At 42.4% G+C, this 14,821-nt stretch overlaps 1 protein-coding gene across 2 annotated transcripts in view; it reads left to right on the top strand.

Moving 5' to 3' along the window:
* The first annotated feature begins 411 nt into the window (after positions 1 to 411).
* fgd5a (FYVE, RhoGEF and PH domain containing 5a) overlaps positions 412 to 14,821 on the top strand; it is a 37,761-nt gene continuing 23,351 nt past the window's right edge. For both annotated transcript variants that reach the window (XM_069149204.1, XM_069149297.1), the window contains exons 1-3: positions 412 to 1,314; positions 3,435 to 6,171; positions 14,243 to 14,360. In XM_069149204.1, coding sequence (XP_069005305.1) covers positions 1,305 to 1,314; positions 3,435 to 6,171; positions 14,243 to 14,360 — 2,865 coding nt within the window. In that variant the 5' untranslated portion in view covers positions 412 to 1,304. The remainder of the gene's footprint in view (positions 1,315 to 3,434; positions 6,172 to 14,242; positions 14,361 to 14,821) is intronic.

A 14,821-nucleotide genomic window follows, 5' to 3' on the forward strand; every position in this document is an offset into this window, starting at 1 on the left:
GAAGAGAGGGTAAAATGAGGTTAGATAGTCCCATCCCAATGTGTGGGCATTTAACCAGCATTGGGAGCTGTCAAATCAAAGACCCCAAGTGGGCGACGAGCCCAGTCTCCCCATGTTGCACAAGGTGTCTCTGTCCTTGGAATCCCACCGAGAGTCTTGAGCTGTTCAAAGTTTCTCTGTTCCTCGAACCTTCATGCTCTGCACAGCACCAGTCAATCAGCTCTGTTAGAGGTTACCTAAAGGGTTAACATTGCCAACCTTTCCCATCTGTTGCTAAGGAAGTGCTGCCTGTTGTGCAGGAAACAGGGAGAGCAGTTTCCTGTTATGAGGAGAGGTTTTTAAAGGGTTGCATTCATTCAATCATGCAACAGATGCCGGGCCAGGAAGCCTAGCCAACAGCGAAAGCTTTGGTGTGCTGGAGAAACTGTTTTTGGAAACTGCTTTTAGGAACCTTTCTATGCACTGGTCTGGTTCAGGAAATACTCCATGCGCAAAACATGCTGGAGAAAACTGTGAGAAGAATCTCGGCTGGAGCTCAGATAATGTGATATATATCGTGTTCTCCAATAATGTTCCAGTCTTTCCAAACGTGAAAGTATGTCCTTTGCACAGCTGAACAACTGATGTAACTATGTAAGTCTTAACTCTTCAACTTATCAACTGTGCATCAGTGAAGGGATATGCCAACATACGAACATGTTATTTTGGGATATTCTTTGTGGAGTAGCTTAGAGCTGACCGTAAGTACAATGAGGCACAAGATGGATTGTGGCTTAAAGTTTCAGAGTGAATTTTCTCTAATCGACCCTGCTGTCTCTATTACATTTGCACGCAAATGTGGAGCAGTGTTCTATAACACAACGTGACCAGTAGTGAATATAATTCTCCAGTATTCCTTCAGTGCAAAGACAGTAGCTGAGATATAACAGTATGCATTGCAAAAATAAAATACATTGAGAGTAGGTTTGGTTTACGCTCCGTGTCCGCGCCGTGCTGTAGTCCTGCCTCAGGAAGCGCCAAGCAGCACCTCCCGTTTCCACGCAGGAGCGCACCAGTTTACTGTAGCATCAGCACTGGAGATGCACGGCGCCTGAAAGCTCGGCTGCGAGAAAAGGAACATTGCACAAGTCGACATCCACTGGAGAAGACCAAGATGAAACGTCCTGCAACTCTTCCTCCACAACTTGATTATCCCGCAATATTTTTGTGTGTGGATTAAGTTTCCGTGTCATTTGGAGGGACATCGTAGGTGTGGGGGGAAAATGAGGATAACTGTCGGTTGCCGTGGATGATGATGTCCCACAATGAACGCAGGTTGGTTATAAATGTGTAATTTTAATGTCAAGAGTACAGAAACTAAACTTTAATGGATTACATCAAACAAAGTGTTGCGCGTGAGCATTTGTTAATGTGATAGATAGATAGATAGATAGATAGATAGATAGATAGATAGATAGATAGATAGATAGATAGATAGATAGATAGATATTTTTCAAGATTTTCATGAGGGCGGTGTTAATGTCTGAAACTGGTTGTGTCTGAAATAATTTTCCACACATTTATTTCCCACCTTACAAGCTGACATCCAGTGCTTTTGTATCGCTTGAAATGATATATTCCACAGGGAAAATAAAATGTCTTTTAGTTTTCAACTTTCATCACACAACTAGTGTGGAAATTGTTTTTGGTTTTCCCATAAAAACAATATTGTAGTAAAATTCATTACACACCTTTTTGGAGTGGTTTAAATCCATTGCATTGGATTAAAGTAGGACCCAGGATGCTCTCAGTGAAGTCGTTATGGGGTTAGAGTTAGGATTAGAATCCGTGTCAGGGAAAGAAGACAGAGGGCAATGTTCTGTATGAAAGGTTACCTGTCCTGCAAATGTAGTGTCTTGTATGGTTTAGCTATTAAGTAAGAGAAGTTGAAAAGTGCTTTCTCTGTATGTCCTTTGCATCATTTTTCAACCAGAATCTTTATTCTAACAATTAAAATCCATTTTAGTTGACAGCCCTGTCAATTAAGATTTTAAACAGGTTGTTATGGTTTGACGGTGACATTCATGATGAGGACACAGTGTGAAATCATATCCTGTGTGTTTGGCACAGCCAAGGTCCCTGTGTCTATCTCTTCCTTTGTTTTTCAAACATTTGTTTTAATTGAATTCTTGTTGCATAATTCATATCCTGTTTTTTGCAGTTGGGTGCTTTGTCAGACTGGGATCCTTGTTTTTGCTCCCTCTTTTATTGTTCTTTGACGCACTCAAAGGCCCTTTTTCACAAAAAAAAAGTGTGCGTGTACTTACATATGTGTGTGTGTGTGTGTGTGTGTGTGTGTGTATGTGTGCGTGTGTGGTGTGTGTGTGTGTGTGTGTGTGTGTGTGTGTGTGTGTGTGTGAGCGGGAGTGTGAGTCTGTTTTGTGACAATCGGGGAAGAATGACGAGAAGGAAGTCCATTTGTGTTGTGAAAATGTGCACTCCTAGAGAGGCTTATGGAGGAGTGATGGGGGGCCATGCTGTTAATGTCCTTCCCCTATGGACATCCTGTGTGGAGTCCTTCACAGAGACTCTGCTGGACTGGTTAATGAAGCAGGAATTCTTAAGAGCGAGACTGCTGTGGAATTAATATTGGAAATATTGTGTAAAAGTTTTGGAGGAAAGCGATATACAGCAATAGATTACAGTTTCTCACAAAACTGATAAAGAGAAAGAGAACGCAACAAGCAGAAGCACTGACAGAGAGACAGAAAGAGAAAACACTAAGAGATAACCAGAGTGCACACAGGGTTTAATAGGATGTGCGTCAGGGCAGGTACTAAATAACAGGAAGAGCCAAGGGGTGTACACACTTTGTTAAGTACGGGCGTGTTTCATGACTATTCTAAATTTTGTAACCAGTGCTCTTTACTGACTGCACAATTTTTTTTGCTTACCTAATTTTCAAAGTCAAAATTACAATGATGATGGATTTAAGCTTCTTAAGCATTCAATCAGTTTTGATTGCTGCACCACTACACTTGTAACTTACTTCGCAATAAATCTGATTCTGATTCTGGTCCTTCACTCTGTCGCCATTCCAATGCACATCAGGCATTTTGTGAAATTATTATTAAATTATTTTGATCAGAAGCAGCGAATCAATTAATTTGGCCAAATCTGTCATAAGTGACCATTCTGCATGTGTCATTTCCCAGACGGGAGATATTATTGTTCTTTGTCTAAGTACCCTGTGGCTCTGTTGTTTTTCCTGCTGATAATGTCCCCTGCAGCTTTCTGCATGTCACTGACTATTGTGCTGCACATGGCTTCCTCTTCTATACAGAAACAAAAGCCACATTTTATCGTTATGTAAGCTTAGGTACTTAGTAAACAGTAAAAGTAGGATTTGTGTGGCTTTAATAGATTTTAATTTTTTTCTCACTTTCTTTGTACAGATTTTCAAAATCCGCTGCAAGTCCCACGACCAAAGGTCCGCAGTCATCTCACCATCAAGGTGCAGTCCAAGCTGATGTCAAAGCCTTGTCCCCCCGTCCTTGGTCCAAAGCCTCTTGCAGACCCAAAGCCCAGACCCCTGTACGAGCCCTGCCCTCAACAGAGTCTCAGTAACGGAGATCTGGCTCACTCTGATGGGATGACAGAAGATCTCCATAACATGTCTGAGGAGAATCAGGACAAAGAGGAGAAAAGTGAGGCAGAGGATGGAGTTAACAGCAATGGCACAGGAGACAATGATAAAGAGGACACAGTAGAGGGAGAAACTGTTGTGGGAACAGAAAAAGAATCAGATGTGTTTGATAATGATGGTGATGTAGACCGCGTTGGCTCAGAGGACACAGTCAAAGCAGACGACGGTTCTGCTGTTGACACTATAGAGGATGAAAATACTGACAATGACTTGAACCAGCCTGAAGGTGGCAATAGCACTGATGATGACAATATGTCCCCTTCACTTCCTCCAATTCAAACAGGGGAAGAAGCAGGAGAGGAGGAAGAAGAGGAGGAACAGAGTTTTACTGAAAACACTGAAATACTTTGTGGCCCTCCAGAACACTCAGACGAACATGTCGAGGAACAAAACCTTGGACGTAATGAAGCAGACAATGAACAAAGGGAAGACTGTCTGCAGTGTGACTTACTCACAAGAGAGACTGAGATGGAAGCTGGAGGATTTGCATATGGATTCAATGTGCTTCCTACTGTCACTGAGGAGTATCCCTACGATGTGATTGGCCCGACAGATGATGCTAGTGATACATGTGAGTTGTGTGACCCAGCTGAAACAGGAGATACAGAGGTTTGGCAACCAGAACGAGCCACCAAGGATCTCTCAGGCTGTTTTCGGTTCACATCCAGCACTGAGGATGTGTTCGGCCCTTACTCTGTCATAGAAGCTGTTCCAGGAGAAATATGTAGCACTGCTGATCCTGAGTGGAGTGAGGATGACAAACCTTCAACTGCAAATGAAGTGCAAACGGCAGGTCCTTCTAACCAGGAACCTTACTATGTATCATCAGATGATGTGGACAAGCTAGAGGACAAGCAAGCCCTCTCAGAGCACGGTCATACTGAGGAGGGCACTGAGCAGTCAAATCAGCACCAAGACAAAGCAAAGGACAGTGAGTCAGCAGATGAGTATGCAGACATTGATGATTCCCTCTGCTTTAAAGCAGATGACTTTGAGCAATTTGAGTGTGTCTCATCAGAGGATTACGTCGAGATAGGTGATGAGGATGACGAGGAAGAATCGGAAAAGAAGCATATTAGAGTAAGAAGTGTGAAGGAGAGAACAGCTAAACGAGAGCAGGCTTTAAGCGGCCAAAGAAAAAGCTGCCAGCCTCGTCTGAGGTTGTGTAACATCACGGTGCCAGTAGACCTAGACCTGGGCCGCACCCCAGAGCTCACAAACAGGGTGGTGTTTGCCCACACCACTGAGGCCTTTGAAGAAGACATCGAGGAACTAGACTGCCATATTGTGCCTTACTATGAAGACACAGACTCAGATAATGAGGAGCATATATATGAAGAGGCCGGGTTTGACTCAGAAGGGGAGAACTTTGTGACACTTGATCGGAAAACAATCGTCACACGATCAAGATCCTATTCTGGGAAAGTTCCGGGTTATGTCCCAGAAACTGTACCAGAGGAGACAGGGACAGAATACCAGACACATGAATACTGTACAGTGGCCTTGGATAAGAACAGCGAATCCCTCAGCCACTTACAGCAGCCAGAAGTCAACCGTTTGATTCCATCAATGAAGTCCCGTCGCTTCTTATTATACTCCCGATCTGCAGAAGGTCCAGAATTGTCCTTGACAACCCCAACAGACATTGACCAATCTCTGAAGGGTGACATCAGGATGAAAAGGAAGGATGATACACTTTCCCTCCCATGTGTCATAACCTCTTCTGGAAGCTTCTCCCAGCGCAGCCATCAATCTTCCAGTGGTGTTTCCACACCAACGTCTCTAGTAGACATCCCTCCACCTTTTGAGCTGGCATACATTACTAAAAGACCGGTCACCAAGAGTTCCCCATCCCTCCTGATCCAGCATGAACCCAATGACATACCTAAAAAGAAAACGTCCTCCTTCAAGCGCTTTCTGGCGCTTAAGTTCAAGAAGAAGACGGATTCAAAGGGGTTCAGTGATGGGAGTGTTCGCTCTTCACGTTCTTCCTCTGAGTCCAGCCACCATGGCCCAGTGAGAATCATAGAGCTTGATCGTAGAAGCACTGGCAGCTCTCCTCAGCTCCAGTCCCACATGGTGAACCCCCAGCCACGTCCTCCAGACCTGCCAACCAACTTTGCCCTCTACAAAGACCACCAGAGGAGGAAAGGAGACCCCAAAGCCTTTGGCAGGAGCGTCTCCAGAGTGGAGTCCTTCGAGGAGCGATCTCGCCGCTCCGTCATGCCGTTGCCTCTGACCAAACCACGGTCCATCTCCTTCCCCAGTGCAGATACCTCAGACTATGAAAACATGCCAGCCATGAGCTCAGACTATGAGAACATCCAGATCCTAGGCAGACCCACTAGATCCCACACTGTTACTGAGTTTTTTGAGGATCCAAACTGCACAACAGTTCCCAGCAATGAGAATGATGGCTATGTGGACATGAATAGTTTCCCTGGGATTGACAGCAAACACCAGCCATCAAAAGCAGACACTGAAAGGTAAGCAACGTTTATTTAAGGTTGAATTATTTAGTTTCATCTACAGCAGACCTTAAAGGGTTGATTAACCCAAGTTCTAAACACACATGTGTAACCTTACCTTACACTTTATATCTGGTGGTATCTAGTCATACATATACTTTTTATTTGCCCAGATTTTGAGATTCATCTGAGAAATTTATGTTGACAACTTACAAAGGTAAACATAAGCAATGTCTTTTTTTTTCAATGCTGTGAGCACCTAATGAATCAGGGTTGAAGCAGTTTATAAAACATCTCAAAAGCTTGGTAAATGGAACCAAAACAATCTCCACATATTTTACAAACCTGGGTTTACTGACTTTTTAAGGCAATACAAAACTACAAAGTACCATCCATGGCTAATGATTAGTGCTTATAGAGCTGGTCAAATCAATAATTTGTGATTGACAAAAAGAAGCAATATTGTTCATTTTGATAGGGAAGTAAGTGTTAATGGGTTTTTTTAAGCAAATGTTTTGACTGAAATATGAATTCAAATTTGTTCATAGTTGTCTATTACTGGAAATAGAATACCTTTTTGGACTAATGTATGGTCAAAACAAGTTATTTGAAGACTTCCACCATTAACATATTAGGTCTATATCAAATTTGGATTTATGATCACAGACAGGGTTTCAGCTAATCTTCTTATATTTGCTTGCATCAAACTGTAGAAATGAGGCATATATGTATGTTCTCTTTGTAGTCATGTTAGGGCCAGACCTTTTTATTTAGAGGTGCAGTGTCTACCCCTGAACAGCTGACAGATTTTCTTTCTCTGTATCTCAGATGAGCAGAAGGCACCTGGCTGAGTAGACTCTGATCTCCCTCTTGTAGGAAAGTGTTCTGTGTGAGAGATGAGCAGCCTGAGATGTCAGGCATCGCTGGCTGTGGGAAGATGGACAATGCTTGTGGGAGAGCTTACTCCTGTTTTTCATTTGGTGGATTTAGAGGTCACATCTGGCGCTGCTGCTTCCTATGCAAGTCTGAGGTGACGGAACAAGTAGCAGCAATTGGGTAGCTCACTGAGCGCAGATTATTCACGTTGGAGAAAGTCATTATGGATGCAATTAAAAGTGAAAAAATGTGGGGGAGTTTCTTTCACACATGGAAGTGGAGAAGAGTGAAGAAAAGGTGAGGTTTCAAGGGGAGGGGATGTGTGAATAGAAGGAGCAGATCAGTGAGAAAACAAAAGAGTATAAAGTAAGGTTGGAGGGGTGCAGTAAAAACAGCAGATAGAGAGTGAGAGCAGTTGTGTTGTAATTGCTCTCCTGTACCTGACACTGATGGTTAAGTTTAGGAGAGCTTTTATTAAAGTAGCTCTCTCCCGAGTGCCTCTCTTTCATCGGACCCTGGAGGGGCCGCAGGATTTACTGCAGTGTGTGATAGAGTGAGGAATCACCAATTGACTCCAGCCTGTGGCACAGACTCAGCCACTGCAGGCCACAGTCTTCCCCCACTTATAATATAATAGTTGTGTTTGATGACCTCTGTGTAGTCAAAGAGATGGTACATTACCAAGAGCTCCCTGAAAGGCTGAAGATCTCATCATGGGACAGAATGTTTCTGCTTGTTTTTGTTTCTTGTGCGGCCCTTTGTTTAGTGTTCATGTGCAGATAGCTGCTGTTTCTTTCACCATTTTAATTGTTTTCAGTTATTTAGTTTTTCATAGCTATTTGCCTATGCAGAAGAGGATTTATATAATTTAGAAAACCTTTCATACATATGAAGCTCGTACTTCCCTTTTCTTCAGTCTCTGTAGCAATACTATATCATGACTTCCCACTGTTTGTTTACACAGTTCTATTCAACTGTATATATGTCTCTCAACATTTGAAACCTTTCCATTCCCCAAAAAATGGTCACTCTTGGAAGGCTCTTTGTCTCCCAGTGATGTTACCCATGGGGCTCATTGTGTGCTGGAAGTCTCACACTGCTCACAGTGATGCAAATAACTTATCTATCCTGTCACCTTGTCTTCACTGCATTCCTCCTATAGATGCTTCTGTTACCATGCAGGGGCAGTCTTTGGTGTGTCTATACAGGCCTGGTTTATGTTTATGTGAGTCTGAGTGTATACATCTGTGCCTGGGTGTGCCCATTAAGCCCTGTGTACTCAGTGTAGGTGTTTTTGTCTGCCTTTGTGTGTAAATCTTGTACTAAACTCTTTTCAAATCTTGACACTGTCCCATGCCAACATGCAGATGATGGCAGTGATTTATTGAGAACAGTCAATGTGGCTGTAGGCCCACTGAGGAAAAAAGTGGATTTTTGTGGTGAGGAAAATGACCAAGTGGCCCCACAGCACTGCACACAAAAGGACAGTTCCTGCAGAAGCAGACACGCATTTTAAGAAGAACTTACAAAGCTGCTGTCCCACAGGCTTGGCTTGTTTCCACTTGTGTGATTAATGTATAGCAGCATTTAGACGCTACATCAACACAAGCATTCAGCCTAAGCAAAGAGACGTGTTCATTAGCAAGCTACCGTAGTGTGCAATGGAAAAGGAGAAGGCCCACTAATGATTCATCCCAAGCCAAACCAAGGTGATTGTCTGTGTGTGCGTATATGTGCATAAATGTGCATGCACACAGTTACAGCACTGTGCTGCTTTATCAAAGATGAGGCTCCTGCTGAGGATGCAGTCTCAGCAGAATTGTCCTTGCCAACTAGCCTTGCAGCAACAAATGAGAGCTGGAAAAAAAGCACAGAAAGTGTAGGATTTGTGATTGTGTTCAATTTAGAGACCATTAATTGGAGATAATTTTATCTGAATTTTGGGAACAGGACCACACCTCAAACACTCCCCTTCCAGTCACGCGTCTATAAATACCTGCCCATCCGGCACATCTGTCTGCTCTTGTTGTCCGTTCAGACCCACAGAACGCCACGCCGCTCGTTCATCCTGCCTTCGGAACCGGCTCCATTATTGACCTTATCCTCAAAACATACGTTAGTGTCCTCTTCGTCTCAGCAGATGGTCTTCACACCGACCTGCGAACCCACAAACTCCGCTTTCACCAAGGACCATGTTAAGGCAGTTCACTGGTCCAATCGCCATCAGGAGCATTCCAGCAAAAAATAAATAAAAAATGAAAAACGCCGCCGTCCTACAGCCGAGATTCCGTTCGAGGAAGATCATCCATCATTCATGACGTCACCATGCACTCCCGCAACATCGGGTTGGCAGGTTTGCACGTTCCTATCCTCAATTTTATAGTTTTCTGATCCATTTCCCATATCGGGTCACTAGTTCCCCCTTCCTATATGCTTCATTTTCAACAGTTTCCTCCTGTTTCTCACACCAAGATGCCAGTTTTCCTCTCCACTACCACCTCATTTCAACAGTTTTCTGCCCATGTCTCAGGCGCTGGCTCACAAGTTGTCCTTTTCTCTGTCCCCTAATTTCAGCAGTCCTCGGATCTTATTTCCATTTCATAAAGATGTGCTTGTTACCGGCATCGGGATGCCAAGTTATAATTCTTCTGTCTCCCTATTTCATTTAAGTTTTCCCGTTCTCCTAGCACCAGGTTGCTCATTTCTGTTTCGTCAGTCCTCCCATTTCCTCAAACTACTACGCTCATTTGGGGCACCGATGTGTATGTCTCCATTTTGTCTGTCTTCCTACTCATCAAACTACAGCACTCATTTTGGGCACCAAGAGGCCCGTTTACAAATCGGCCATCCCTCTATTTCATCAAACTTTGGCGCTCATTTCAGGGGCTAAGGAACCAGCTTCAGATTAGTCCATCCTCCCATTTTATCAATCAACAGTGCTCATTTTGGACATTAAGCCTTCCCCAAACCGCAGTGTCTTACCCAGCTCCAATGCATTCCACCATATCATAATCAATAAATTCTGTTAATACTTAGTTGAGGTGGTCATCCTTGCTAGTGAAGTTTTTTTTCAGATGGACTTACAAGCGTAATGCAAATATGTTGCTGTCCCTGTGCACACAGTAAAAAGGTTTATCGTGGTATGTTCAGTAAGGGAGTGCTAATATGTGCACCATTGTGCATCTCTAGTTTACCCTTTGGCATCGTTTACACTTCCAACAGTCCAACATGAATTTCTTCGACGTGATGACAAAGCCCTGGAATGGCCTCTGAAACTGCTTTTCCACCCACTGTTATGTTAGTGTTAGTAGTGATGAGGGAGACATCTTAAGTATATTGTTGCACTGGGTGGTGCCTGTGTGCTGTGTAACAAGGGGGTGGACAGGGCGTGTCACTGGCTCGCCAGGCCTGGTGCCAGTCGCTCTGAGGTCATTGCCAGGTCATCCCCGGGGAGGAAGTGTCCAGCCAAGGAGCTTCCCACCAGCCTGTTTACAGGAAATGCAGGACGAGGGCAGGGCTCTGGTGGGAGGTAGGGAGGTGGAGAAAGGGGCGGACAGATAGGATGAAGCGGGAAAAAGGGGGTCATTGTGGTGGGGTGGAGGTGCGTAGACTTTCCCTTGAACAACAAAATGAGGTGTGGTCCAGTCAGTAATGTCAGGTCTGCTGGTATTGTTGCTCCACTTTGTCAAGGATCTCTCACTTCATATACCCATCATCCCCATAGCAAACTTCTGACTCTAATGGTACAGAAGGACAAATCGACCAGAAACAAGCAAACAGAGGTTATAACAGTGTTGCATGTGCCCCTGAATCAAAACCTATCATGTCAGCAGGAGTCAGAGATACATTGTCTTCACTAACCACTTCACACTATAGCAGCTACATAGCAGCCGCAGGCTATATGTAATCACCCTCACTAAAAGCAGCAAACAATTTAACACTGCTCCCATGCTCTTAATCCCCCCATTAGTGTTTCAATCTTCTATAGTTAGCAAGCTAATGAACCTATTCACTCGGTCCTATTTCCTATAATAGAGCCATTACATGTGGGAAAAGGTCTGTCTGATTGGTCCTAATACTACTTTAATACTCAGTGTTTAGCTCAATTGATTTATATGTTACTATCAAATTCACAGATAATTGGTAGATTATGGGTCTTTTACCAGTCATTGGGTCCTCTTTCGAATTTGACACAGTAGATTTAACTTTGTCGTTTCATCAAAGACTTTGCAGTCGGCTGGCATAATAGCATTTAATTAATTGTCCTGTGAAAGGTCTTCCTGTATTGTCATCTTACAAAACTATTTGTCTGTTTAAATGTGGTGACTTATACAAATAAAGCAGATTGGAGCTACAAGAAACCTTAAAATGGTAGTATATTTTTAAGGAATCATAGTAATTTTAGATTTTTTTTTTTTAAGATCTTCTCTAGGATTTGGTCACAGCCCTCCATTACAGCACAGACGGTGTGTGTTGAGAGATTGCAGTGATGTTGATGGTTGTAGGTGAGAAGGTGAAGGTGAGAATCCTCAGTCTTGGATGTATGATGGAATTTGACTCACCTGTACAATAAATCAGAGCTTAAGAATGAATTCAAAGAAGACCCATCCCTCCAGTTCTCTTTCCACCACAGCATCACCCAGGAGCCTGACCTGTCGACTCTGAGGTCAACCATGAGTAATGGGCCATAGATGTTTTCACCAGCCCACCCAATAAGGCTGAAAGGTGTCTGTGTGTGTGTGTGTGTGTGTGTGTGTGTGTGTGTGTGTGTGTGTGTGTGTGTGTGCGTGCGTGCGTGCGTGCGTGCGTGCGTGCATGTGTGTGTGTGCGTGTGTGTGTGTCTGAGAGCTTAAGCTGTGCAGTGAACCATATGAAGTATGAGTGTATCTGAATGGAGATGAAGTCCAGCAGGTAACTCTGTTAACCTTTGGTCTTCCAAAAGCTGCCTACACTCTGTTCACACAGGGGGCGGTTTCAGGCATCAGGAAAAACTATCATTACAAGGCACTGTGCATGCATGTGTGAATTTATCAATGTATGCAGTACATGTCTCATCTTATTTACGTGAAATTTATCACACTGTCTGCTTTACATATTTCCTAGTTCCTACAAAGCAGAGAGTGATGAGACAGGGCTGCAGCTGCATGGAAAAAAATATTTCATTATAGATAGGTTTAGAAGGACTTCAAATAATTATTCAGTTATCCACAGTGATTTCTTTTCATTTTTTTTGTTTTTGTTTGTGCAATCAACTAATCTCTTCAATACACACATTTGTAGATTCATCTGACATCAAATTTGAAAGGAAAGCCCATACTCTCCATTTCTGATGCTGCTTTTTTGTTTGGCATCTTTCTTTTTATAGTCCCGTGGAAAGACATTATAGAATATTTCGCAAATATTTCTTTGCAAGGGGAAAAATTTATAATATCAAATTGGTTTCTCTTAACTTTCCTTATAGCACGTAGTAAATTATGCCCAATGAAATTAATGAAATTAACTTATAATTGGCTAGTTAGGGTAAACAAATCAAGGATCTGCCGCTCACTTCACAGAGCTGCAAGAGATTATGCCAAAAACAGACATCACATCAATGCTTGTGCTCGAAGGCACACCTACACACTAGCTGTTCTTTTATACTTCTATGCTGTCGAACATGTGACTTGTGTATATATGCTAATTTTAGTGGTGTGACATAGTGGATGGCAATGTCTGTCAGTCCAGCAGTGTGGATATTTGGTGGATGAATTCCCATGAAATTTGGTTCAGACATTCAGAGTACCCAGACAATGAATCACAATGACTTTGTTGATCTCTTGATGTTTTTTTGCTGGCACCACCTGCAGGTCAAAGCTTTGTTGTGAACCATCTCAACATCTACCTGATGGGATTACCACAGAATTTAGTTTGTGGTTCCCAGACAATGAATCCTAGTGGCTTTAATGACTTTTCCTTTAGTGCCACTTTGCGGAACCCATTTGTGGTTTTGTGGTTTTGGTTTTGGGGATCAAGCAATCAGGTTGCTTTACAATTAACACAACTAAAACAAGCACGTATGTGCACAGGGCAGATAATGAATATGCAGGAAAGAAACACTTGATTTTTAGAAAACATACAGGACTAAAAAGTGAAACTTCCTGAATTAGATCATAAGAAAATGTGCATGCATGAAATGATATTTTTATTTTTGAATTCTCATAATAACAGTTTGTTTTGCCTGTTTGTCAGCAGATATAAACAATGCAGATTTATGTGACCAATGACATGATGGATATCTTTTTTTTCAATATAATAGGAGGGTCTAAAATGATCAAAAAGACCAGAATGAAAATCAGCTCCACTTTGAGTAAAGAGTTTAGATTGTCCAAAATGGAAAGATTCCTATCAATACACCTTTAATATCACAAGTTAGTTTGGCTTCATATCATCAGCAGTATTCTCTGTTACATTGCAGTACCAGCTGTACTCGAAATACTTACAGTAGCAGAACTTAATGAATAACAAAGCGTGTCTGTATTGATAAATATTTTGCTCCTCTGCAGTACTTTTTAGGCTATAAAACTTTTACACCTGGGATGAAACCAGCAGAGAGTCTCACTGCTGTCCTACACCTGTTGTATTGCATTTTTTATAGGATTTGTTTTTCAGTTATATTTCAGGCAACGTCAATGTTATCAGACATACTGAATGGGTCTTAATGGGCCAGAGGACATTAATAATTAGCGCAGGTTGCATTTAGAGGGATTAAATGTGAAATGAGCTAAAGCATGCCCTCTCAGGTATAGCAGCGCACAAAAGGATTACCAGTGTACGCACACAACTGTACCATCTGTGAGGAGAAGAACAAGTCAGTAAAGGGATTACAGTGGGCCACTTGAGGGCTCCATATGATGACTGAAATGCTAAGAGACACACACAGGAAAAAGACTAGCATACATTTACCGGGGAATTAGAGTATTGTTCAGTGTTTTGAGAATACACTTGAATATGGTGCCTTTTTTCCTGCATAGTGTACTGTTCAGAATTTGTGTCCTGTATGCTGCTCTGCATTCCCAACTGAAAATAGTCAGTGCCTTTCTTTAAGGTTAAAACTGATTTTTTTTCTGGCATGCTGTTGTGTACATATTGTTATAGTACAAACTATTCACATTTTAACACCAGCGTAGTTTTGTAGTTTGTAGTGTCTTAATACTGTCTTTTCCTCCTTTGGCAGTGCCTACACAGAGCCTTTTCCAATCAACTCCGTCTCTGCTGGGTTGTCAGCGGATGAAGACCACGGCCGTACCTCGGAAGAGGAAGAGGGGCTTGCAGAGCAAAGTTATGACCGACAGGTGAGTTATGGGATACAGAAACCAATGACTGCTGAGAAGAAGGTGGTAATTTAGTCCTCTAAGTGGTCCAGCAAATCAACTTGAATTATAGAAGTCCTGTTTTTATCTAATAATATACCACAGATTTGGATTTTCATTCTATTTTAGACATAATGATTTGAATAAAAGTGGTACCATAAAATAAGAAGTGAACAACAGAATGTAATGACAATTACATAGTGAGCTTTTTATGGTGAGATGCATTATACACATGGTGACTCATTCATGAGTCAAAATTGCCAAAGCTTCTTAAGTCGAGCATTATATGGGACATATGCTTGTCCATAGGGATCCATTTAACAGTTAGGAGTTTATGTATCCATAAACTTTTTCTTCTAGTTGAGATGCAGTCCCTTAAATTTCCCACATTTGCATACATTAAAAGATGCCGTTTTACTGTAGTTTAGAGATGGACCCCACCC

This window comes from Embiotoca jacksoni, unplaced genomic scaffold, assembly GCF_022577435.1.
Source record: "Embiotoca jacksoni isolate LCO1_2020_lvr unplaced genomic scaffold, fEmbJac1.0.p SCAF_1, whole genome shotgun sequence".
Classification (NCBI taxonomy): Eukaryota; Metazoa; Chordata; class Actinopteri; family Embiotocidae; genus Embiotoca; species Embiotoca jacksoni.